We start from the raw sequence: 24,034 nt of genomic DNA, 5'->3' as shown, positions 1-24,034 counted from the left end.
TCTGCTAGTGAATCCGGTGCTTTCTACTGTGCTCCCCCTATCGTCGTTCGCATTCACATCGTCACATGCCTTCCGATTTAATGCGTTGAGTGTTTCTTTCAGTTATGCATTTCACTGTTCATTCATTTTCACCTCGTTATCATAACGAAAAGTCCTCCAAAAACCGAATCGAATTCCACGACTTAAATCGTTCCTGTTGTCTCACAACTTCTCTCATCTCTTTTCCCCTTTTGTCTCATGGACATCCAACAGTACATCTTGAAATAGAGCCACTGACTTTTCCAAACGCATTGGGATCATGGGCTGCTTCCGTGACCGGCCTGTCAAGGCGAAACCACCTTCTCAACAAGGCGAGATCTTGAGTTCTCGAGATACTAACAAAACCCCCGAGCCGAATCGAAATGAAATCACTGACCATCTCGATAAGGGAGTGAAACCCTTCATCAGGTTCTCCAAGTTCCTCTTCAAAAGTCGGAGATTCAAGGATATAGGTCTCAAGTCGCAGGGACAGTCCTCCGAGCTGCCGCCTCCTGCGATATCGATATCCCAATCTACCGAACGCAGCATTCAAGAACTCGCAAAGACTCAGCCTTCAAAGAATCCCAATCAGATCGTCCGCTCGCCTATCCTGCGCCTACCCGTCGAACTCATCGATATGATCTGCTACTGGCTGGGACAAGACTGCGAGGATGCGTCAAAGAGAGAGGAAATAAGGTGTCTCCTTCTGTTCCGACCGAAGTGGACGAGGATGAAACGTACATCCGCTGCACACAAGGGACTGCGTTCGATGCTGTTGGCCTGTAGCAAATTTGCGAGGTCAGCCGAAAGAGAGCTCTATCGTCGAATCCCGCTCCATGACCACAATCCAGATTGTATCACTTCAATTATCAGAGCTCTGCTTGTCGACCCCAACAGGCGCAAGTGGGTGGAAGCGCTCACTGTGGAGGATTGTCGAGTCGATCCCACTCGCCCTTGCTTTCTGGAGTCTATCAAACATGGCTACACTGCCGACGGAGCTGCAAATCAGGCCACCATGTCATTAGAAAACCCTGCAAACGCACCCCTGAACGGGTATACCGCCACGAGGCGCCTTCAAGACCGATCGATCTTCAAAGGAATTAAGCACATTGCCAGACAGTGTCTTTCGCGATCCTTGGGACCGGAGCATCAGCAACAGCTTTTTGAACACTTGAGCCAATTCAAATTTCCGTTCTATGCCGAATTGATCTCCGCAATCAAGTTCGGCCACGAAGAAGCACAGCTGATGGCATTATTGACGATGCTGCCCAATCTCATGGAGTTTGGGTGGATGCCGAACGATTGGCTTGTCCAGACCAACGAACGGTCGTTCTGCATGAGACTATTTTGGGTCGCCGGCATACGAGCAAGCGGTATCCCTATTCCCCTGGCGCTGCCTGTCATCCTTCCGCGATTGGAGAATATTACTCTACAGTCAATGTTGACCATGACCACTCATCAAGCTGCATTGATGAGGATACCTGGTCTTACACGCCTTGAGATCCACGATCCTGTATTCGAAGGCTACCTCCCGCCTCACGTACACAGTGGGCAGTTGCCTCCTTGCATGAAAGAATCCGAACTGCCGGTTTATTGCTCCACCACAATTTCATCTCCGGTCCGAGAACTTGTACTCCGGGACGTGGAAATGACAACTCTTAGGGATGAACAGCACGTTTGCCTCATGCTTTTGGAAATGCCCAAGCTCAACTCACTCCAAATGAGCATCATTAAGGGCACCCAAACGAGATATACCAAAGGAGTGCTAAGGCTTCATCATCGCACCCTTGAGAGCCTAGAGTGGACTTGCAGCTTGAGGTCGGACCACTTGCCGCTCGAGGCACAGGTATGGGCAGATTTCTGTTGCCACCCGAGACTGAAGCACATTACTTTGTGCGAGGGATGCCTTCGGCGATGGATCATTGAATCCGATAATCCGCTTCCGTTGCAGATACCCGGGAACCTGGAGACGATTGACTTTCTGGTTCCCTCCGCCGCGTTCACTGTGGATCCTAGTCTTGAACTCCCCGGGCCTTACCGTGTGCTCAACGAGCGGTGGACTCTGCCAGCACCCTGCCGTGAGCTTGCAGTTTTTCTCTGGGATTTGCTGTGCGCCAATGTTGAGGTCAGACATCCCGATGGTCGTGTCATGGAGGACTTTACCGATAAGTCTGGCATGCCAAAGGACCCTTGGGGGGCATGGAATTGGGTCATGCATAATCCTCTATGGAAGTGCGGTTGGGCCAAGATGGGAATTAGCATCTATCTGCAGCTGATGTTCGAGTGCAAGGAAGGGGACGGCCACTTCGTGATGAAAGAGAGGATGAAAATTGCATAAACCTATTCGAGGTGTACGTCTGTCCGCGCCATAGCACGAAAATCGGGGAAAGCTGGTTCGAATAAGCGAGTGGCCTTGCACGACGCCTGACTGTGCCTTTACCGTGAAAAGAGGCTGGCTCTTTTGCTTCACAGTGATGTATACTCTGTAACGCAAGAGATAGTACGTTAAGTGGGTTTCAAGAAATGTATCCCGGCTCGACGTGAATGATTGAAATCGACGTGCCACAGCTAGTGAATCTCTGACTCTGCGAATTAGTCGACCTTGGGCTTTAAAATAGTCCATCCATCCTTCGATTTTTTCAGTCTGGCTTCTGGTGTGGCGTGCACTACTACCTTCACTTGTTATAAATGCGACGCTATGAAAGCCTCCTCGACTGACTGAGTAGAACCGCAATGGCAGATCATTCCGGACCATTTCGCCCCGATGAGGCCTCCACTGACACACACCTAATAGCTAGTCCAGTCTACCGTCTACCCCTCGAGTTACTTACCTTGATCGCAGAACATCTGGGGAACGATCATGTTAATATCTCAAACGAGGAGCAGCTCTATCTCCATCCAACCACAATGGTCACCAGACCAAGTTGGACACGAAGGCGGACTGAAGCTGCTCAGAGAAATCTACTATCATTCTGCCGAGTGTCTCATCGGTTCCAAAGTGCTGGGGAGCCCATCTTTTATCGAGAGATCGTCATTAACAATCACTCCCCCAGCTGGATCGTCTCGGTCATCTGCAGTCTCCTCGACAACCCCGATAGGCAGCACTGGGTTCGCTCCTTAACTTTCAGTCGCTGTCCTATTGACCATACGCCGCTCTGTTTGGGAGCTCACGAAGAGCCCGACTCAAGGAAGACTACGTCTCAACTGCCGCTTTATATTCGGCAGCCCCTTGCCGAGAAGCTCGAGTATCCGTTGAGGATTCAACTTTTCCGAACCATAGGAGATCTGAACGTGCCCTTTCACGATAGCTGGATCGATGCCCTGGAGCACGGCGATGAAGATGCAGAGATGGCAGCGCTATTGGCCATCGTACCTAATCTGCAAGAATGGAACCTGATGCCCCCCGAGGAATACCTGCTCCGGACCAAACATGTACTATCTTTCTGCATGCTCCTGGTGAATACGGCTTACTGCCGAGGTACGAAGATGACTATGGGGCTCCCATTAGTACTGAAGAACCTCAGAGATGTAACAGTTCAGGAGGCCTGGCTTTCAGCAATCTCGTTCAGCCGTCTCCTACGACTTCCCGCACTCCGTCGACTTACGTTCCGATACTGTACGGCATCCAATGCCACTCATAGCAACCCCAGCGAGGAATTTTCTCATTACGGACTGAATAAACGAACTTTGAGCGAACCATTTGCGTCGACCGTGGAAGAACTCGTCCTCTACAATATGAGGATGAACAACGAGCTCCTGGATATACTCCCGCTAATGATCGTGGGAGCCTCGAACCTCAAGTCCTTCCGTATCCAAATGGAATTGGCCGAACAGCCAGTGGATCAAATCCTGAAGAAGCTGAGTCGCAGCTCCACCCTCGAAGAACTCGAGTGGAGTTGCGTCCATCCTGAGCGACCGCATCTGAACGAGTCGGCCAATCCTCTGAGATATCTCCGCCGGTTCAAAAGGCTCAAGAGACTTACGTTGTGCGACGCATGCATATGCAGATGGCTCCTCTTTGGCAGTAGTCTCACAATGGATCCCCAAATTCGGCTTCCACCAAATCTACGCTCGCTCGATCTTCACCTTGGGTCAGGCCCAATCGCTCTTTCAGAGGACTATTTCCCAGTACTCGGCCCTGTGGAGCATCGCAGGTATCCATGGTTTGTCAGTGAGCCAACCGTTGCAATACTAATACTGCTCTCGCAAGAGATGGGCGAGCAAGAGATGGAATTTCTGTCCACTGTTCGACATGTTACAGACGCAGGATGGGAGCATATCCTGGAGGACGAGAGAATCAAGAATGGGTGGCGCGAGCTTGGAATTGAAATTTATGTTCGGACATATTTCTTGCGGCAACGGGAAAACGAGGCAATATGGCAAGGTTGGACGGAGATGAAGGAGCGGAATAGGATCTGGGGCTCATGAGGGCTACTTAATATTCTCTGTCAATCAAAAACAAAGGGGGAAGCAATCGATGGTCCGGAAGCATATCCCCAAGGTATTGAAAACACTTAGTTGTTATACTCTTTTCGCCTTATATGTCCTTTCTTGAGGCATATAATACCATCCTCTGAATTCGGCGAAGTTGATAATTGCATAAGGATGTCAAAGGCGGGGACCATCGATCTCTTCTGCTCCAGATGCAGATATATTGAAATGATCTGTTAAACCAAAGGTATTTGTAAATACACAGGATGCTACATTGTGACCTCGTCCAACTACAACTTCGCCTCCCTATCGGCAGCTGGTAGAGCACCGCTCATGAACACCCCCTCCTCCTCCTGTCCATATGCCGCTGCTCCATGAAGCAGCACGTCCGCCCCGCCCTTCGTCGTCCACCACACCACAGAGATCTGCGACCGATCCGGATCTAGCTCGCCGTTCATCAACACATCCCAAAACCGCTCCCGACAAGTGACCCGCATCCCGTCCGCATTCAAAACATTGACCAATCGCGCGGCGATGTCAAGCCATTCCTCCAGGATGTCTAAGGAGAGATATGGTAAGGAATCAATCATGGTCAATACGTAGACCGCCTGCTCGGAGATGGGTGATGAATCCCCCTCACTTCCCGGCGCATGTTGCACGGCCATCCTGTCCGGCGGCGCATTGAGCGCAAGATGGTGTAGAAGCTCTAGCAACGTGGCCGGTAATTCCGGTTGCCGCGCCGCAAGGATCGAGGGCGGCGCGGCAACTTGCATGAGGGTCTTGAAAGCGAGCCGGAATTGCCGGGCGGAGAGATCGCTCGGAAAGGCGGAGAAGAGTGTGGCGATGTAGAAAGGGATGTGTTTCGAGGCGAGTTCGGTGCTGCTCGGTGAGCAGAAGACGGAGAGCATAACGGAGTGGCCGGCTTCGAACAGGGGGAGAAGATTCTGTTCGCTGCTCTTGGAAAGGTAGGGCATGCTGGCGGGAATGAGGAGGTTGGCCAGCATGGCGGGGGAGAGGACAAGGGTGAAGTGCTCCGAGGTGTTGAGGAAGTAAAGGTCAAGATTGCGATCGAGCGGATGGGTCGGGATGGCGCCGAGCTGCAACGGAGCGATCTCCTTCAGAAAGACTTCTGATTGGCCGGGGTAACGGGACAGGATGTCCAAGGCTGTCAGGTAGACAAATGTGTATTGTGTGAACGAGTCGGTGCCCAGTTTCGTTGTCACGAAATAAAGATTTCGGAGGGTGTGTAGAGCATGCGATGCAAGCAGCGGGGCGGTGGAATCCGAGGCGAGTGCTCTGTCCGCGAGCACTCTTGCCATGATGCCTCGCAGTATGATGATGGCCGCGAATAAGGCGGTCTTCATGACCTGCCACATGGCCGGGAGTGTCTCCGAGATGGTCTCCTGGTCCACGAAACGGCTTTGCTCCGCGTTGTCGATCGATGACAGCTTATTGAGCCGCCACTGAGTGAGAAGTGATTTCGAGAAATCGAGCAGGCCGTCCAGGGCACCCTGTACCTGCACAGGATCCCTGGAATGCTCGACCGAATGGGCGATTAGTCTCGATAGCGGGCCCATACCGGAAACTAGTGGTCTTGACAGCAACCTCTGAAGCTGTTGGTACGATGAAGAGCTCTTCGGCCAAACCAGTCTTCCTCCTGGTACCTCTACCAGATCCGGATCGATCAATCCTACGACATAGGCTGACTGAAAGCCTTCGTTTGAGAAGAATGCAGAGCCCATCAATTGCGGTAGAAGCAATTCATAATTAAAGAGCGTCCTGTCATAGTCACTCAGGTGCTCGAAAGTCATGTTCACAACCATCGCAACCGTATTCGACGCCAGTATGGGCTCGGCTGCCAGCTCACTTAACGCGCCATTGGTCGCCGGCGCAAACGAACTCTTTAACCTCTTTTCCAGCCCACTCGAGATGCCATACGGCTGATTTCCATGGAAACCGGATATCAATCCGCTTAGCACGAGCAGATGCCGCCATTTCGGTGAATGCTCATTTGCGCCTTCGACTATCGCGCGTGCCCACTCATCTCGACGGATGCCACCCCCCGGATGAACCTGACCCGGGAGTAGTTCTGGAACATTGCCTTCTTCGACTTGCTCGTCGTAGTGGACGAGTGCTCGGGCAGCGGAATGGAAGACGCTGATGACAGAAAGGCCGGTTCGAACGCCTTCGGGTTGTTCCCAGATAGCGGGAGCTGTGAGAAGCTGAGCGGTGAGAAGGGTGAGGTTGCGCGGGTTGGTAAGGTTGGTGAGAAGGGAAACAGCACTCCCGAGTAGCCTTTCGATGCCGTTAGTTTGATATTGATGTCTGGACGTCTTGGGTCTTACCTGGGCGTGTCTTGATGTTCGGTGTACGTCTGGAGGGATCGCAGCAGCGTGGACAGCATGCCGGACGCCGCCATGTTCGCGCTACTTCAACGCGTTGAGCTACAGATCGTTTATGACATATAGCATATACGTGTTCGAGGGTTGAAGATCATTTTCGCATCAGCCAATATTCCTTGAGTTCCCCTTTAGCATTGAGGTTCACAATTCGGGGGTTTACATCGGAATGCAGGTGCTCGGTCGGCCTCGGCCCAGTGAAGGTCGGCTTAGCTTAGTCATGCCCGCATTCTTGAGTAGTTGAGTGGGACCCTGGCTTGAATCTTGTGATGATGCACGTCAGTGGTGAGCGGCCTATGGTTGAGCTTCGACATTTGATAAGTACGTACGGAGATACGTATTGACCAGCTACAACTCCCCCATATATTGACAACCCGATATGGAAGCTGAGCACGGGGATGGAGGAGTGTCGCATGGTTAAATCCAAGCAATTTGCGCGATGAGGTCAGTATATATCACAGTATTCCCAGGCACTTCACATGGCTAAAAGAGACACCAGCTTTGTACATCGCCTCCAGAATCCCGCTCCACCAGGCTACGTGACGCCGTCCTTCCCGTCCCTATACTGGCCGTTCCCGGGCCTCGGGAGCAATCAAGGAGCCGAGTCGTTTTACCTCTACCACACCCAAGATATCTGGCGGTTCACGTTGCTATGGACCATCCTCTTCTACGCCGCCGTGCACCTAGCCACGAGCGGGTACGCGGTGCTGGTCCAGCTGAAGAACTGGAAGGTGGTATGGGTTGTGCCGGTCGTATATTTCGTGGTGGGAGGGATTGAGGCGTTCATCGCCGGAAGTATTGTGGGAGGCCTGTAAGTTGATGACCGCCTTGGGAATGAGGACATGTCTGATGAAGCTGTAGCTTGGGTGCAATCTACAATGCAGGATTCTTTCGGATGTCCACTTGGATCCCCTTCGTGTGGGCGTTTATCAATACCCTGATCCTCATCTTATCATCATTCGCAATCCAAGGCGGCTTATGACAACCGCTTAACCCCGAATGGCAGCATTAAGATGAAATTGCATTTGTCGTTTAGATAAGGTATGGGAAGACTATAAGATCTTGGGCCACCAGTCTTACAAAAGGCTGTATGCGGTATATCCAGCCAAACCGTACAACACGAGCTGAGTCGGCCAAAAGTAGAGTCCCGCGATCCTCCCCTTCCCATTAGGTGTATTCTTCTTGGTATACCCGACGGCATACACAATCCTGAACACCGACCACACCGCACCGGTAATGGCGGCCGACACCGGGAATTTCAGGCCCGCAATGAGCAGCGCCGGCAGGAAGCTCACGTAGTTCTCGAGGAAATTATAGTGAGCCCGTTGGGCACAGTTGAAGATGTGCATGGCTTCCTTTCGGTCTCCGCTCGCTGCTGCTATTTGCTCAGGCGTCGCGAAATGATTAGGAAAGGGGATTTGGGCGGATTTGCGGAAGGACCCGACGCGCATTGCATGCCAGTTCGACAGGATGAAGGTCGCGGTACTGCAGAGCAGGACATAGCTTTAAATATTGTTAGATTGTCGGTGACTTCCCGGCTTGGTCTCCAAGGATAGTTGTGGTGGCACTTACCCGTACTCCTGGGGAATGGTGATTGTAAGAGGCATGGTCGTATTGGGCTTGTGATTTTAGGTGATGAAGGATAACTAGCACTTTAGTAGGTCAATTGGGTTGGAATGGCTTGGGATGAGCGGCAATCAAGCAAACATAGATGAGGACAAATATTTAAAGTGTCTCTCACTTGGTTGAGCGGGGCCCTGGGGTGACGCATGTATTCGGGAGCCTGAAGCAGGGCCCCTACGTGGTGGGTTTACGAATCTCCTCGTCCTACATTACTGGTTTGAATTAATATTGACGGAACGATAAATACCGCCGATGCCGATTAGTGGGGTGTACTAGCAGCAGAAATGGGTAAACTAATAACTTGCTTCGTGGAGATGCTCCGAAGTCCGAGTCTGCTAAAATCGCCCAAGATGAGAATGTCAACAAAAGGTTGAGACTTGAAAGGAAGCAAAGAATATTCAGGAAGGATATACGATTTTACGACCAGGCTAGTTACATAATATCAGCTAGTAGGATGTCTGATTGCTGATTGCTGAGTGCCGAGCTGGTCGCGAGGCGTGAACAATTGCGTGATGGCAGGTTGCGCCCATATCGGTCACCTGACCGACTCCACCCTCCGTCCTCGACGTCGTCCATGATTCTGGGACAGAGTTTGGGCAGATAACGTTTTTGAGGTTGTATATGTATTATGGACTTATGTTTGATGCTAACGTTCCTTTCGTTGTGATAGCGGCATAGGTAATACGTCTAGCCGATAGAGTCCGCGACCCGTGTTTGATCTCTTCGATCCACCCTACGCGATGTCGTTCCAATCCCCATCAACGCCTGCAGCCACCCCCTTGGCCTCTTCCCACATCTCGATATCGTTGCCTGATAGGAAGTAGAGTTCGGGTACTGCCCTAGACGGAGCAATCCGTGTAAATCTGCACGAGGGATGCGAGCGTGAGGACCGATCCGGTATGTCGATGTGCCAGGAGTCGATGGCCTCCGCAGCACTATGGAGACGCATTCGCGAGGAGAGCTGGCGCAGACTTGGGACACCAAAAGAGGACCGAAAGTAAGAATCCAACATCATCCAAAGAATGTCATTGATCCATCGAATCTGTCGTGTACCCAAGGTTTGTCATAGGGCCGTGGCCAACCGTGAAATAAAGTAGCGCATCGGGAACACCATGGTAGAAATGTGAGGATGCCCCGCTTCGTTTTCGTAAATTGTTGCACCGTTGCGTTTCAAACTGCGGTGTCGACGAGACCAAGCCTGCGGAGTCGCACAAGCTGGACGCCGTGGCACGAGGCCGCATGTAGTAGTGTCGGATCATTTTCTGCCGATTGCGTGTGTCCTCAGTTCGCGAAGATCCTCAGCTTCCGATCCACACCCCCTGTAGCGATAACGCAGCGTATCTGAACACCGGGGACGGCCGGTCCGGTTCGCTTGCTCTTCGGCGTCCCATTGCTTTCGCCGTTCTGTCCCTCGTTCGTCCCGGCCTGAACCACAGGTACGTCCTTGGCGATTCCAGGAGCCCATCTTAGACAGGTGACGAAGCGTTCATGTGCGTCGCCGAGCACCTTGACACATTTGCCATCTTGACTGAGATCCCAACAGCGTAATGTTTTGTCATCCGATACCGAAAGGAGGTATTTGCCGCCGGGGTGGAAAACAAGCGCTCGCACCCAATTATCATGGCCTACCAGCGTCATGAGGCAACTACCACGAGCGTCCCAGAGCTTGATCGTTTTGTCACGGGACCCGGTTGCCATAAACTCCGCTGTGCTGCTGAGAGGTGGTGGTTTCTTCAGTCCAGCCAGGGGTGCCAAATATTGGTACGAAGCCGGCGGAGCGAGTGCGCAGCATTCATTGAAATGCTCATGACCAGCCATGGTCAGCTTGGTTTCGGAATTCGATACGGAGATATCCCATAACCGAGCGGTCGTGTCGTCCCCAGTCGAGAGAAGGAAGCGGCCATCCAGCGAGGGGCAAACATCCCGCACCCAGCCAGTATGGCCTTGTAGAGTCTTCACGCAATAGCCCGTGGAGACATCCCATATCCTCAAGGTCTTGTCTCTGCTGGCGCTCACAAGCAAGTTTCCAGATAATGGTGCGCCAGCAGCTCCTGACGGTATGAAGCGAACGGCGCTAACGCTATGATCGTGACCCAGCAACGTCCGAATATTTTTATAGTCGTCCGCCGGATCCCACAACTTAATAGTCAGGTCGGAACTACAGGATGCCAAAAGGATTCCCCCTCGTGGTCCGCCATAGTCAATGTCTAGGACTGCTCTCGTGTGACCTTTGATGGTTTTTTCTTGTTCACCTAGTTCCCAGTCCCATATTTTAATAGTATAATCGTCCGAGCCGGAGGCTATGGAGGAGAAAATGGGATGGAATGCGACGCAGTTTATGGTATCTCGGTGCGATTCTAAGGTATGTCGAGCAGGGGATCGAGGAAGCCAGGCAGTAGGATCTTGGTTGCGTCGGGAGAGGGAGGTAGGTGTCGCGTTGTCCAGCTCGGATTGTAACGCGGTATTTCGGGTCTCGAGATCCATTACCTGTGGGGGAACGCTAGTCAGAGATCGGTCCAAACGGCGGTAGGGGAGGTATATGGTAGGAAGAATGGGTGGTGCTGACATGCCTTTTTCTGTAGTCGGACGATGCCTGTCCATTTCTTCTCCAGCAATGTTTCGTACTTCTTCGCGGTAGCGGCATTGAAAACATCTTCGCCAATGTTCAGCTCGGTCCTGAGTGCAGCGGCACTGTTGGATAGGTTATTCGCCGACAGGTATGCGATGATTGATTTGTGTCTAGGAACACCGTGTAAGCTTTGGTCTGGTACTCATCTCGCTGGTTATGCGCCACGGCCTGGCTTATACGTACAGTTCTTCAGCTTGACGTCCCGGCAATGTTCGACTCATACTGGAGATTGTCGCGATGGGGAAATCCACTGGTGGAAGTTGGACTTGTACGAATTCTCATAGGGCAGAGACTCTATTAAAGGCCCTTTCATCTAATCGCTGGATTCCTCCGGCAACGGCCGTCGTCTGCAACAGGAGAGCGGCTGGGCAAGAGTGGGGATGGAATTCGAGATTTGGATTCAGAACTATACGGTGAACCGATAAGGATTCGTCCAGGAACTCGTAGTACCCAGTAGCTGTTGCAGGTATCATATACCGGTATATTAGAAGATCCTGGAGGGATGAACCGAAGGTGTCAGAGAGGAGTGAGGAGTGAGGAGGTAGAAGGAGTATAGCGATCAAAGGGACTTGCAATGAATTTCCGACATCAGTAGCTCATGATCTATTTGTGTCTCAATTGTCAAGATTCCAGACGTCAACATCAACATTCAACAGTCAATCAAAGAAGGCCAGATGCGGTGAAACCCGAAGTTTTTCCGAGTCGACATCCAGTTCTCCACGGCGTGAGGCACATCAAATACCGTTCAAGTAGGTAAGAGACAGGTAGTTAACTAGTTATAGACAAGTCATGTGAACCAGATGCTTCTGTAGCTTCGTAGGAAATCGAACGAGAAATACATACCATAAACATCACCCTCCATACCCAGATACATACGACTGGTTCAGTCATCCATGTAATTAACAACTGACTGTCAAGACGGAGGACCAACTGACCAATGTCAATCAATGTCACGTGGTTGCATAGATGTGTCATTGAGACCTTAGTGCCTTAGTGCCTTATAAACTTCCCCCCTCCACCCCTGATATCGGAGGGCCCAAAAAAAGACCACAAGGTGGGATGACTTGTAGATATTCCTGCTGAAACCGACATGGTCGCTTCGAAACCTGATATTCCTCCCCCTTCTTGTCGACCTGGTTGCAATTGAACTTTATACTACCCCAAACCCTTGACAATCATGGCCAGTCTGGATGTGGCCGTCAAAGGCCCTCCCGCCGTCCTCTATCCTCCACTGCTGGTCGCCCGCTACCTCGAACGATCGAACCTTCTCCCCGTCGCAGCGACGAATGTCCAGCAAGATTCGAGCCTCTCCGATAAATCGGCAATCAGTCTAAAGCTGGACAATGGTGAGACCTTTGCGGATGAAAAGATCGTCTCGTACTGCCGTGACCTTGTCAATCAGCAACAGCAAATTGCCGGCGTAAGCTCTAGGACCTATTAAATATAAGATGTATATACTCACACTTCATCTAGGTTGACGAATGGGTCGAGAGAAGCAAGAACTTCGCCAATGCGAAATCCAAGGAATTCCGTCCTGCACTCGCCGAACTCGATAAGCACCTGACTCTTCGCTCGTACATGGTCGGATACAGCCTCACCCTCGCCGATGTTGCCGTGTGGGCGACAATACGCGGGAATCATGTGGCCTCATCCATGTTGAAGCAAGCGAACAACAATATCACCCGCTGGTTCAAATACATCGAAGCGGCATATCCATGGATCCCCGAGACCATCCAAGAGCTTAGCGACACGGCTGCGAAAGAGAAGGAGGGCGCAAGCTTTGACATCCAAGTCCGGACCAAGGGCCCTCTGGTGACTCGCTTCCCCCCAGAGCCGTCTGGATTCCTGCACATCGGGCACGCCAAAGCCATCGTCCTCAACGAATACTTCGCCCACCGGGAGCCCGGCGGCAAGCTGATCTGCCGCTTCGACGACACCAACCCCTCCAAGGAATCCATGGAGTTCCACGACGCAATTCTCCACGACCTGGAGCTCTTGGGGATCCGCCCGGACACGACCTCGTACTCAAGCGACTACTTCCAGCAGATGTACGAATTGGCCATCAAGATAATCAAGGATGGGAACGCGTTCGCCGACGATGCGGAGTTGGGGAAGGGAGACGAGGACCGAAAGAATCGGTTGCCATCCAAACGCCGTGACCTCGGCATTGAGGAAACCCTTCGCTGGTTCGAGGAGATGAAATCCGGCTCGGACGAGGGACGCCGGTGGTGTCTCCGCGCAAGGATTGCCTACGACAGCCCGAACGGCACGATGCGCGATCCGGTCATCTACCGCTGCAATGCGACGCCGCATCACCGCACCGGCTCGCAGTGGAACATATATCCCACCTACGACTTCTGCGCCCCGATCCTCGACTCCCTCGAAGGCGTCACGCTGGCGCTGCGCACGAACGAGTACCGCGACCGCAATGTGCAGTACGCGTGGTTCCAGAACGCACTCGGCCTGCGCCCTGTCGAGATCTGGGACTTCTCGCGCATGAACTTCGTGCGCACCGTGCTCTCCAAGCGGAAACTCACCCGCATCGTAGCTGACGGGAAGGTCTGGGGCTGGGACGATCCGCGGATGCCCACGGTGCGCGGCATGCTGCGGCGGGGGATGACGGTCGAGGCGCTGCGGGAGTTCATGCTGGTGCAGGGGCCGAGTCGGAACATTCTGAATTTGGAATGGGGCGCGCTGTGGGCGTTGAACAAGAAGTACACGGATCCCATCGCCGCGCGCTTCACGGCCGTTGCCCAGGACAATGCGGTTCACTGTCGTGTCATTGGAGCGGATGCACCCAAGGAGGAAACGGTGGCGGAGAAACCGAAGCATGCGAAGAACATGGAGGTCGGAATGAAGAAGGTCTGGTACAAAGACACCATTGTCCTCGAACAGGCCGATGCGCAGAGCGTGGAGATCAACGAAGAAGTCACGCTGATGAACTGGGGCAACGCCATCGTCCGCGAAAAGAAGACGGGGGAGAACGGCACGGTGTCCGACATCACCTTCGAACTGCATCTTGAGGGCGACTTCAAGAAGACCAAGAAGAAGCTCACCTGGCTGGCCGCCATCGAGAAGAACTTGGTCCCTGTCACCCTGTACGAGTTCGACCTGCTCATCACCAAAGACAAGCTCGAGAAGGACGACGAGCTCGAGCAGGTCTTGACCCCGGTCACCGAGTTCAAGACCATCGCATATGCGGACTGCAATGTGGCCGAGCTGCCCAAGGGCTCCATTATCCAATTCGATCGCAAGGGTTTCTTCAAGCTGGACGATGTTTCCCCGCCTCCTCCGGGCTCGACCGGCCCGGTGTTCTACAACATCCCCACGGGACGAGCGTAAATCTCCATGGCCGTTGCGTCGCCCACGGCAGAATTGAGCCGGGACTGCACGCGCACATGGGATACGACGCGATATGATCACGAAAGGCGGAAGATCAGCCTGGTTCGCCGGTTTGAATCTGCTGGGGATTGACGATCTGGCACTGGAATTTCTTGAACCCAAAAAGGCCGCTGGGTAGTGACGACGATTACAATACAAGTTCGGAAGAGGACTTCTATTCCTTAGGATGCCGGAGAGATCTCAAAGGGCGTGTGAAATCGAAGCTACTTGACACATCAAAAGTACTCAAGATATCTCGTGTGCATGTTCATTGTGATGCTGCATTATGCCTCTACTGCCAAGAAGATACGAGCTGTTTCGTTCGGCGGAGCAGTGTAACCGGTCGCCCTCAGTAAACTATTCCCAGTATTCGGGAACGCCTAAGCGGGAGGCCCATTCGGCGTCTAGCGGAACGGAACGCAGCATGCCAGTGCGAAATCAGGATCCCGTCGACGAAGTCAGGATCCCGTCGATCTTGCGCCAGGTATGGCAGTTTCATGGCCCTTCCATCCTGTCGTATTATGAATCGCCTTCCGTGATATAGTAGTCATTGAGCCCAAAACCTCATCCCCCCTCGGTCACCTCGATGTTCTCCACCTCGTTTTTGGCCTGCTCCCAGGCAGCCTGACTGCGTCTCGCCCAGTCAATGTGACATCTCGCGAAAGCGATCTGCGGAAAACGATTAGTCTCTGTATCAACCAATGGAACCGAGGACATACCATATATCTTTTCAAGTCTTCTTCCTTCTCAGATTGGAACCGCTTCAAGTCCTTTAATACCCCAGAACTGGCATCCCCCACATCTTTCTCCGAGACGACGAGAGCTTGTTCGAGCTTTATAACGGTTAGCGAGAAGAACCATTTTCCGGAATTCGATGCACTCGCCTGCACCAAGGACTCCTTCGTCTTCCCAATCTGGTCTCTCCGGTTCCTCTCCGGATTTGCATCCGTGAACCCTTGCCAAGCATGCCCGATGCGGCCGAATGTACTCGCCATGAACCCTCCGCTTTGACTCTTCCGATGTGCCGGGGACTCGTTCCCTTGCGGCCCACCTTGCCTTGAGGTTGGCGGCGAGTCGCCATGCGTGGGAGGAAAATCGGAGTCGATGGACGCCGTCTCCGCATTGTCCGTCCTCCCGCGGCTGGATGCGCTACCGGACGAAAATGACCGCTTTTGTCGCGTCCCAGAAGACGGTCCCGCCCCTTCGAGGTAGTGATTCAGTCGCTGAGATTCCATTTCGCTTCGTTCTAGATTATCGAGATGAAGCCGCTTTTTCTCCAGCTCATCGCGCGTCATCTCTTGCTGGATCCGTTTGAGCACCCGGTACCTCAGCACGTTCCGAACTACACCCGCGAATTGTGCGCTCTCTCGCATTGGCTCGGCAAACTCGGCGCTCAGCGAAGAGCTAAGCTCGGTGGTCGCAACGAACGTTGCATCGGCCGCCTGACCGACCTTCTCGATCGCTACGGCGAGGCCCTGTGATTGCTCCGACAGAGAAAACGCATTGTATCGGGCACCCAGCTCGGCCATGTCGTCGGCCAGCGACGAGTAATGCGCGAGTGTCCGACGATTGACCTTCTCCATGCTACCCTGTAACAGCAATTCCAACTCCTTCGAGGAAGCCTCGAAATTGACAAAGTATGGATCTAGCTCCTCCTCGGAGAGGTTCTGAGATGACGGAGGAAACCGACCGACTTGTGGACCTGGAATTGTATGAGCTACTGTTGACGGTTGCTCGTCATACGATGAGGGCGAGGTGGGCGTGCCTGTGTTTGCATTTGAGCCGGACACCCTCAGCTTGGCCGATACGGATGGAATGGGAAGGTAGTTGTGGCCTGGACTGGGGTTTGCTGCGTCCAACGGCGGCGATTTCAGGATGTTTTTCGGAAGATTAGAGACAGGAGGCGTTCGCATAACTTCGGACTGTAGTAAATCAATCAGCTATGCGATGAGAAGGGTCGAGAAAGATCATGCTCGTACCCAGCTGGCGTTCGGGTCTAGAAACCGCCACCACACTCCGTCTTCCCGGACCTCTTTCATCCGCCTACAGCGGTTCAGAAACACCGAAAGCATCCGTTTCCGGAGCTCAATGATCCCCGCATCCTCTTTCGCTTTGGTCGGCTTCGCTGCATAGTCCGCCATACTGTGCTTCTCGGGGATGGGAGGAATGATCAGGGTCGGATGAAGGTTGACAATCGTTTGTCGCAAGGAAGCGAACTCGGAGTATCTTCTTCGAACTTCGAGGTCCTAGTACGGGAATTTAGAAACGAACCCTCATTTTAGGAAAGGTCACCTACGCCGGTACGAATTGCGTACGCAATATAGCTGCCTCCGCTCTCCACGTTCTTGCCTGCGGTGGTGATTATGATCGGTAGGTTGGGATTCTCGTATAGGATCTGCTCGATTCGACTGTCATACCCACCCTTTTTCGGTTCGATGGGATCCCTGCCGGCCTCCGTATCATTGTAATCGACATCACTGAGTGAATGCGACCCGTAGTCCGGCGGTTCCTGTTGCGCTTCTGGAGATGACGAAGGCGGGGTACCATGGGTATGGAACGCCTCTGGAGACATATTAGCGTTATCGAAGGCATTGTAGGTAGCCACAGCTGAGTTCGTACCCTCTGGCGAGTCTGGATGGGTAGGCAACGGGGCTGGCTCCCTCTGCGCAAAGGAGCCATATGGGTTGTTGTCCTCCTCGTCGTCCCACATGTTGGGTATAAAGGCGGCAGCCGCTCGGAAGAAGAGGAAAAGATAGCCTTGAAAAGTTTCAGAGCACAGTAAAAACTTTAGAAAACACGATTTGTGAAATGGGGGTTAATCGGAATTGTCGTCAGTGACGAGAAGTTGGAGGATCCCCGGAGCTCCGGTGACATGCGCAGCGTTGAACGTCGACGTCGTTGCTGCAGGCCAGCGCCAAGACCGCTGCGCAGGGGGTGGTCAAGCCACACCCGTCCAACTAAAGCTGAGCCACTAATTTCACGTGCAACATCAAACTCGTGCCAATGCTGACTGGGTCCCTGTGCCCTCCACGCGCTTTTCGTGATATTTCTCAGGTACACCAGGGGGACAACGACCAGGGAAAAAGGTACGGTTATCCCACCACCTAGAGAGCCGGAGTATAATTCGGCTGACGTGCATTGCAGTCTGGCTTAGTAAGGCAGAGTACAGCAGGGCTTAACAGAACCCATCATCTCCTCAACTGTCAAAGCATGGCATCACAAATGGACCGACCGCCCCCCTCAGTCGGCGCGATAGCGGTTGCATCCGCCGTGATAGCCGGTGTGACCGGCTACTTTCTAGGGCAGGCGTCCGCCATTGGGGTCTTCTCACAAAGAAAACCGACAGCGATAGAGAGGTCCAGCAAGAGCAAGGAGGACCAGGAGACAGAGGACTCCGACTCGGACAGCGACCTGAGTGAGATCGGCGAGCTGGGAAGTTTCGTGAACAGCCACGAGGAATTCAAGCTTATCCTTGTGGTACGAACCGACCTTGGGATGACGAAAGGTACGTGAAGTTCATGGGATGGTGGACAATCTCCTGACTCACGGTGCAGGAAAAATCGCCGCCCAGTGCTCGCATGCAACACTGGCCTGCTACAAGTCGTTGGCATCGGTTACGCCGAAGAGCCCCGTTCTGTCGCGCTGGGAGTCCCGCGGTCAGGCGAAGGTGGCGGTGCAGGTGAAGAGTGAGGATGAGCTGTTGGAGTTGCAGGCGAGGGCGATGAGCTTGGGACTCTGCGCGAGGGTGATTCATGATGCCGGGCGCACGCAGATTGCAGCGAATAGTGCGACTGTGCTTGGAATTGGACCTGGGCCTAAGAGCGTGATAGATCAAGTTACAGGGCATCTTAAGCTCCTATGAAGGGGCCGTTTCGGATCAGACCATCCAACGATCGTGTACGGCGGGCTATGGCTGTTTGGAATGGCCAGAATAGATCTCCAGTTAGCTCATGGGCCAATGAGGAAACACCCAAGGCGTGTTCGGGGACCATGTGGAACATACTACAAGCCGGTACGTACAGTACCTACGTGGGCCAGGGGTGGTTGGAATATTTATATTGATAGCCTATGGCAGGAAGCCAATTGATTACAGAAACCGGTTGCGACTCCCCGATAGAGCAAAGACGCACAAGAAAAATCAGAACAGGCGTCAAGGGCAGCGCAGCGATCGATTCACAACCCTGGAGACTACCCAAGCGCGTTCTTTTGGAGAGAGTTCATAACCTCGGAGTCATCCGGTCGGTGACACATCAGAGAGTTCATCGAACATCTAGACAAGGAAAAAAAGAAAAAAGTATAGAGCACGGACTTCCTGCGTATTATAAAACACACCATGTGCACCCAATGAAATCCCACACGTCCCGTTCAGAAGATCATTGAACGGACCTTCTTCCGTCGCTGCTCCATCGCGCTCGCCGCGTCGGGAATCTGCGACCTCGTTCGCCCATGATGAGGTTTCGTGGGGCTCGCGTTCGTCTGCATGTGCACTGGCACTTGACCCTTCACCGGGCTGCTCGGGACGCTCTTGGTACTGTGGACATTCATCTGCGGCCGCATCCTCGGACCGGAATCCATGGACTGATGGGCAGCATGTCGCGGCTGAGAAAACGGCGCACGGCTGGCTTGATCGTTGCCCTCGGACGATGGCCGAGGTGGAACGCCGGCCTTTCGCTCCTGTCGCTCCTTTTGGAGAATCATCTCCGTCCATCCCTTCTGGCCTGAAGCCGTATCCTTGCCAATGACTTCGGACAAGACTTGCATCCAGGCAGTCTTGTCTTCACTCTTATCCGCATAAAAGTCAATGACTTCACCGTTCCCAAAGCGGATGCGGAAGCCGTCTTCGACAAACATGTATCCCTCTTCTTCCTCGGCGAATGCAGACTTGCGACGACCCTTCTTGCCAGGTGCGGCCGTGTCGGGGTTGATGAGCGAAGAACGGTCATCGATAAGTTTCCTGGCTTTGGCAAGGTTGATGGTGGCACGAGGTTGATGGGTGGTCTCATGGTAAGCTGTCAGGTTGTGACCATGGAGGCGGAAAAGGCGTCGACGCCAGTACTATTTCACTTGTTAGCGAGTAGACATCGATGGGAGTTATTATCGGTCATCCATACCGGGCAGTCGCCTCCTTGTTGGCTGAGGTATCCCTCAAAATTCCGCTTCTTTGCCTCTTCGGCATCACGCAGCTCACGCACGCAAGCACTCATGCTCTTGGGCATATCTTCATCTTTGGCACCCTTCGGTTTGGGCACATAGAGTAGTTGCAGGGTAAGGTGGGCCACCTTGTAAGGCGGCTTGCGAACCAACGCTCCGCGTCGGCTTCGGACGCTGTTTTCAACATTCGGATCGGAGTCATCGACAGCCCATTCGTTGAAGCAAGGGATATCAACCGTGAACGGTCGGCCGAAGCAGTTTTGCTCATGCGACTTGAGACAGACGTACGCGCGGGCAAATGATCCATCTTGGGCGACAAGATTGTGCATGAGATCCCAGGCAGTTGGATTGGTTTTCGCACTCATGGCACGTCGAGCGTCCGCTTCCCTTTGTGCTTGTGACTCACGCTGAGCAGCGGCAGCTTCCTCTGCAGCTTTGCGTTCGGCATCCTTGCGCTTCTTGGGGGATGAAAGGAATGCGAGACGAGAGAAGGTAGACTTCTGCGCCTTATGGCCCTTGGTGGGTGAAGTAGGACGAGCAGATTGGGCTGGTTGTGGCGGCGGAGTGAGTTTAGTTTGTAGAGTGAGTTGGAATTCTAGGTCGTTCAACACAACAAGCTCGAACTCTTGGTTGATTGGAGCAGAGCGGCCAAGTTCAAGCCATGCAGTGGTCACACAGTGAAGCCCGTTGTCAAGGGTGAGCTGGAAGTTTGTGCGTTCATCTGCGATGTGTCATTAGCCGTGAAACGGATTACATCTAGGAATCGACTTACTGGAAGGAAGTGGCATTCCAAGGTCTTTCAAGCCAAGAACCTTGACGAAGAGACGACCACGTTCACCAGTCTCGTCATCGAAGCAGTCCATAGCGTTATCCTCCATGACGATTCCCAAACCTTGGGCCCCCGAGACAGCGCTCTCTTGGCCAGGCAGCGGTGGAACAGGGCTGTTAAGCGACTTCTTTGGCGATCCACCGGACGTGGTGCGAATGCTCTTGCGCCTCATCTTACCATTCCAGGCCTCCGTGGTCCATGGTTTGCTGCCACTGATGTCTCGCTGGGCGTGCTTGCGGGGGGAAGTCGGACGGTTCTCGCGGGGGACACCGCCATCCGAGGGTGCGGTGGACGGCTTTTCATCACTAAACTGGCGTGAAGAGGCGACGACCACTTTGGTGTTTTGGCGCATGAGGTATCCTTTCTGTTTGCGGAGTGTGAAATTAGCGTTGATCCACGACTGTGATGTAGCACTATTTGCAAGGGACGGTTGTTGAGACGTGAAAGTAGATCCAGAGGGGTGCTCCGCAGTTCCACAAAGGCCGCTTTCGGCCTCTTGTTGATATTGCGGTGGAAATTGAGCTTGACTTGGAAGTGGATAAAGAGAGGAACCAGATGAGAGGGCCAAGTCTACCTTTGATGCTTCAAGAAGGCGATCGAACTCCTTGTCAAGACCGAGTTCATCACCAAGGCCCGCAACTGGAACGTTGAGGATGTCAAGTTTCTTCTTCAAACTTGCGCTGCGGCGGATGCCGGAATCCGACTGCGTGCTGTAGACCGTGTCCGCAGACTCCGCAGACCCAGCAGACCCAGCAGACTCCGCAGTGGTAGGGCGGGAGTTCTCCATATGGAACTCTTCAGGCTCCACACTCATGCTCAGCCTCTTTGAGCTCTTCTCGGGAATGGGAGGCGGACGCTCACCGCTCACGATCCGTCGCTGTTGTGCCATCGCCGCCAGATCAGCAGGTGTAGCAGACGCGCGGGTCTTCAGCCTGCCGCCTGGTGCCTTGATGGTTGCGATCGGCTCTGGGACGGATGGAGAATAGTCTCGAACCGGTTCGACGATGGTAGGAGGATGATGGATGATTGATCCCGGGGTGCCGGGATCCTCTTCATCCTCATCAAGCTCCTGCTCAGGCGTTACGGGACGCTGGATTTCAGGCTTGGTTTCAGTCAGCGGAGGCTTGGTTGCTGCAATGGGTTCCTCGGGTTGAGTAGAAACGAAGGAGCTGAGGCGGGTCTTGAAATCCTCATCGTCCAGCATGGAGGAGAACTCCGGGAGGCCCACTTTGTCTGGGGTATGCTCTGACGCATCGTTCTGCGCGAGGCCTTCAGTGATAGGTCCATCACGCTGCTGAGAACCTCCATCAACCACCTCCAGTGCGTCATCGTAGTCATCCATACGAGAAGGAGACCGCTCAACGCTGTACATGTCAGGGATGCTGTAGACATCCACTTCGTCTGCGCTCTCGTCGAACTTCTTCTCAGGGACATCGTCGTCAAATTGGGAGGAGGCCTCCCGAGAAGGGATGGGGACATCAGGATCAAGGTTGGCGAGGTCCAAGTCCGTCAGCTGCCGCTCCGGGCTGGATTGCGGAGATGAGGCATCCGTTGAGTCCTCATAGGTGTCGAAGGTGCGAGACTTCACTTTTCGAAGAATCGATTCCCGTGAGATACGAGGGATCTTGAACGCCCCTGGATTTAGGATCCCAGCCGCAGCGGGTTTATCAGCACCAGGCTTATTGTTGTTCATATTGATGCCCAGCCCGTTTGAGGCGATATGAGATGGCGAAGCGTCCGCGGTCGACGTTTCTGGTTGAGTGTCCTTAATATGCATGAGCCGCAGACGGTCCTCAAGAGACATTGCTGATTCCTTCATTCCAAGAATGTCAGACTTTGAAATGGCGGCTGCCCGAGGGGGAGAGGGCAAGGAGCGCGTAGATAGACTCAACCGCTCAGCAGCAGCTGTTAAGCCATTGCTTTCACGGCGTTCGAACTTTGGAAGCGCGGGCAAAGGACGCGAGCTGCCATCGGAACCAATGGAGTCGGTGCGAGACTGGTCGCGGAGGCTCAGGTAGCTCAGGCTCGCGTCTTCCGGAGACATTCCGCGCCAGTCCTCGGGAAGCACCACCGGAGTCTTCTCGGTGTCTTCAAGGGACGCGTCAAAGCTATCATCATGATCGATCGATGAGCCGCGCTCAAAGCTTGGCTCATCGTCATCATATTCGTCCATTGAATCGTAACTGCCCTCGCGAGAACCAGAGGCGATAGAGGAAGGGTCGGGTGTTGCCATCTCGTACTCATTGACCTTTGGTGGCGCCTCGTCGAATGTGACGCTTTTTGCGTGGCGACGGAGGACTGGGCGTGGGGTGGACGAACTGATTTGGGACCCACCCTCTGAGACCATGCTGCTGTCCAAGTCTTCCGCCGTCCTTGGCATTTCATATCGGGAGATGTTGGACATGGATGAGCGTTGGGGGGACCCTCGCGCTGCGCTCGGGCTAGGTTCAGAGTCCCATGGGCCCTGTGAATTCGAGAGCTTGGTCGGGCTGAGAAGCGGAATCTTGGTATGTGATTCTCCTCGACGATGTCCCTTGAACCCCTCGGGGGTGTTTTGGCTACGCAAACCAGTAAGCCCTTGTCCACCGAAGGCGTTGCCCTGGACTTGGACGCTGAGGGGTCGATTGCCGGCAAGAGGTCGCTCGAGGTATGGAACTGAAGCAGGGTCATATTCGTTCTTTTGCTCGCGCGCAAACATGCTGCTGTTCTTAACCCGCGAAGCCTTCTTGAGATTCTCGATCGAGGATCGCCGGTTGGGAGACGGAGAGTGCTCGCGTTCAACCGAGTTCTCGCTGCCGTACCGGCCGGGCGAGAAGGTGGTGTCTTTAGACTGCCAATACGCTCGAGGCGATGCACAGTTGCTTGAATTCAAAGGCGATGAATCAAATGGAGATGACTCGCGCCCATTCATAATCATCTTCTGCGATTGTATCAGTCACTGTGCGATTCGCTCATGTGCTTGTGAAAAAATGTTACACGAAGTCAAGAAAAGGAATGTAGGGATAGAGGATACTGCTAAACCTACTTTGGTAACTTGATTGAAGCTTGGAGAGTTGCGACGACGTTCCATCGGACTGATCTCAGACAGAGGTCGAGATTTAACGGGCGATGATTGGGGTGTCATCTTGCTGATGCGCAGCGGTTGTACCTATTTTCAGTGATGTCAACAAACACCGAACACAAGATGGCGATGATTGGAAGATGAGATCCCTTACCGCTTCCGAAGGCATGATGCCCTATGAACAAAGGCAATGTTCCAATCCAGTCCCCAAAGGTCAGTGATGGAATGTTTGTAGGTGAAGGAATGAGGAGGGACGATACCCTCACTCGGTTGGCGCAAAGGGAGTTCTTTGCGCGGCAGGAGGGGTGTAAACAACAATGCGATGGGATCGCCAAAGTGGTGGAAAAGCGAAAGGTCAAATGGAGAAGCCCAACAAAGAGGAATTGGGTAAGGAAGCAGTGTTGTGAAGGGAGAGAGATGGAATGAGTGTGAAGATTGGAAGATGCAATGATAGAAGTCTTGCTGTGGGAAAGGCTCCTGATATTGCGCGGCGGAACACAGGCGTGGTGAAG

The 24,034-nt window shown here is 53.4% G+C and overlaps 10 protein-coding genes across 10 annotated transcripts; 5 read left to right on the top strand and 5 right to left on the bottom strand.

The window, feature by feature from the left end:
- Positions 1–25: 25 nt before the first annotated feature.
- Positions 26–2,533, top strand: P152DRAFT_171940 (uncharacterized protein). The gene has a single exon (XM_033674099.1). The coding sequence runs from the start codon at positions 299–301 to the stop codon at positions 2,354–2,356; it is 2,058 nt and encodes a 685-aa protein (XP_033530811.1). The 5' UTR covers positions 26–298; the 3' UTR covers positions 2,357–2,533.
- A 60-nt stretch (positions 2,534–2,593) lies between these two features.
- P152DRAFT_495130 (uncharacterized protein) lies at positions 2,594–4,592 on the top strand. The gene has a single exon (XM_033682232.1). The coding sequence runs from the start codon at positions 2,752–2,754 to the stop codon at positions 4,444–4,446; it is 1,695 nt and encodes a 564-aa protein (XP_033530810.1). The 5' UTR covers positions 2,594–2,751; the 3' UTR covers positions 4,447–4,592.
- P152DRAFT_484911 (uncharacterized protein) lies at positions 4,552–6,997 on the bottom strand. Its single transcript, XM_033682029.1, has 2 exons — positions 6,795–6,997; positions 4,552–6,744 (listed from the first exon to the last, which is right to left on the bottom strand). Exons 1-2 carry the CDS (start codon positions 6,866–6,868, stop codon positions 4,740–4,742), a joined length of 2,079 nt encoding a protein of 692 aa, XP_033530809.1. The 5' UTR covers positions 6,869–6,997; the 3' UTR covers positions 4,552–4,739.
- A 156-nt stretch (positions 6,998–7,153) lies between these two features.
- Positions 7,154–7,883, top strand: P152DRAFT_171866 (uncharacterized protein). The gene is made up of 3 exons (XM_033674097.1): positions 7,154–7,292; positions 7,348–7,659; positions 7,710–7,883. The coding sequence occupies exons 1-3, from the start codon at positions 7,288–7,290 to the stop codon at positions 7,828–7,830; spliced, it is 438 nt and encodes a 145-aa protein (XP_033530808.1). The 5' UTR covers positions 7,154–7,287; the 3' UTR covers positions 7,831–7,883.
- On the bottom strand, positions 7,847–8,500 carry P152DRAFT_461819 (membrane-associated proteins in eicosanoid and glutathione metabolism). The gene is made up of 2 exons (XM_033680210.1): positions 8,421–8,500; positions 7,847–8,351 (listed from the first exon to the last, which is right to left on the bottom strand). Exons 1-2 carry the CDS (start codon positions 8,453–8,455, stop codon positions 7,925–7,927), a joined length of 462 nt encoding a protein of 153 aa, XP_033530807.1. The 5' UTR covers positions 8,456–8,500; the 3' UTR covers positions 7,847–7,924.
- A 1,119-nt stretch (positions 8,501–9,619) lies between these two features.
- P152DRAFT_171923 (nuclear distribution protein nudF) lies at positions 9,620–11,583 on the bottom strand. Its single transcript, XM_033674098.1, has 3 exons — positions 11,284–11,583; positions 11,042–11,210; positions 9,620–10,958 (listed from the first exon to the last, which is right to left on the bottom strand). Exons 1-3 carry the CDS (start codon positions 11,319–11,321, stop codon positions 9,753–9,755), a joined length of 1,413 nt encoding a protein of 470 aa, XP_033530806.1. The 5' UTR covers positions 11,322–11,583; the 3' UTR covers positions 9,620–9,752.
- A 440-nt stretch (positions 11,584–12,023) lies between these two features.
- P152DRAFT_509458 (glutamyl-tRNA synthetase) lies at positions 12,024–14,835 on the top strand. Its single transcript, XM_033682621.1, has 2 exons — positions 12,024–12,520; positions 12,574–14,835. The coding sequence occupies exons 1-2, from the start codon at positions 12,278–12,280 to the stop codon at positions 14,440–14,442; spliced, it is 2,112 nt and encodes a 703-aa protein (XP_033530805.1). The 5' UTR covers positions 12,024–12,277; the 3' UTR covers positions 14,443–14,835.
- Positions 14,836–15,045: 210 nt separating this feature from the next.
- On the bottom strand, positions 15,046–17,191 carry P152DRAFT_403920 (uncharacterized protein; the record flags this gene model as incomplete). Its single annotated transcript, XM_033676727.1, has 4 exons — positions 15,046–15,168; positions 15,201–16,421; positions 16,461–16,727; positions 16,778–17,191. The coding sequence occupies 4 exons, from the start codon at positions 17,189–17,191 to the stop codon at positions 15,046–15,048; spliced, it is 2,025 nt and encodes a 674-aa protein (XP_033530804.1).
- A 333-nt stretch (positions 17,192–17,524) lies between these two features.
- P152DRAFT_461814 (putative mitochondrial peptidyl-tRNA hydrolase Pth2) lies at positions 17,525–18,811 on the top strand. Its single transcript, XM_033680209.1, has 3 exons — positions 17,525–17,567; positions 17,626–17,986; positions 18,036–18,811. The coding sequence occupies exons 2-3, from the start codon at positions 17,704–17,706 to the stop codon at positions 18,341–18,343; spliced, it is 591 nt and encodes a 196-aa protein (XP_033530803.1). The 5' UTR covers positions 17,525–17,567; positions 17,626–17,703; the 3' UTR covers positions 18,344–18,811.
- Positions 18,812–18,846: 35 nt separating this feature from the next.
- On the bottom strand, positions 18,847–23,585 carry P152DRAFT_442451 (DUF1709-domain-containing protein; the record flags this gene model as incomplete). The annotated part of the gene is made up of 7 exons (XM_033677743.1): positions 18,847–19,536; positions 19,593–20,353; positions 20,405–20,680; positions 20,732–21,171; positions 21,256–22,347; positions 22,399–23,381; positions 23,487–23,585. The coding sequence occupies 7 exons, from the start codon at positions 23,583–23,585 to the stop codon at positions 18,847–18,849; spliced, it is 4,341 nt and encodes a 1,446-aa protein (XP_033530802.1).
- Positions 23,586–24,034: the final 449 nt, after the last annotated feature.

This window comes from Eremomyces bilateralis, assembly GCF_010015585.1.
Source record: "Eremomyces bilateralis CBS 781.70 unplaced genomic scaffold P152scaffold_27, whole genome shotgun sequence".
Classification (NCBI taxonomy): Eukaryota; Fungi; Ascomycota; class Dothideomycetes; order Eremomycetales; family Eremomycetaceae; genus Eremomyces; species Eremomyces bilateralis.
This window is presented reverse-complemented; position numbering and strand designations above follow the sequence as displayed.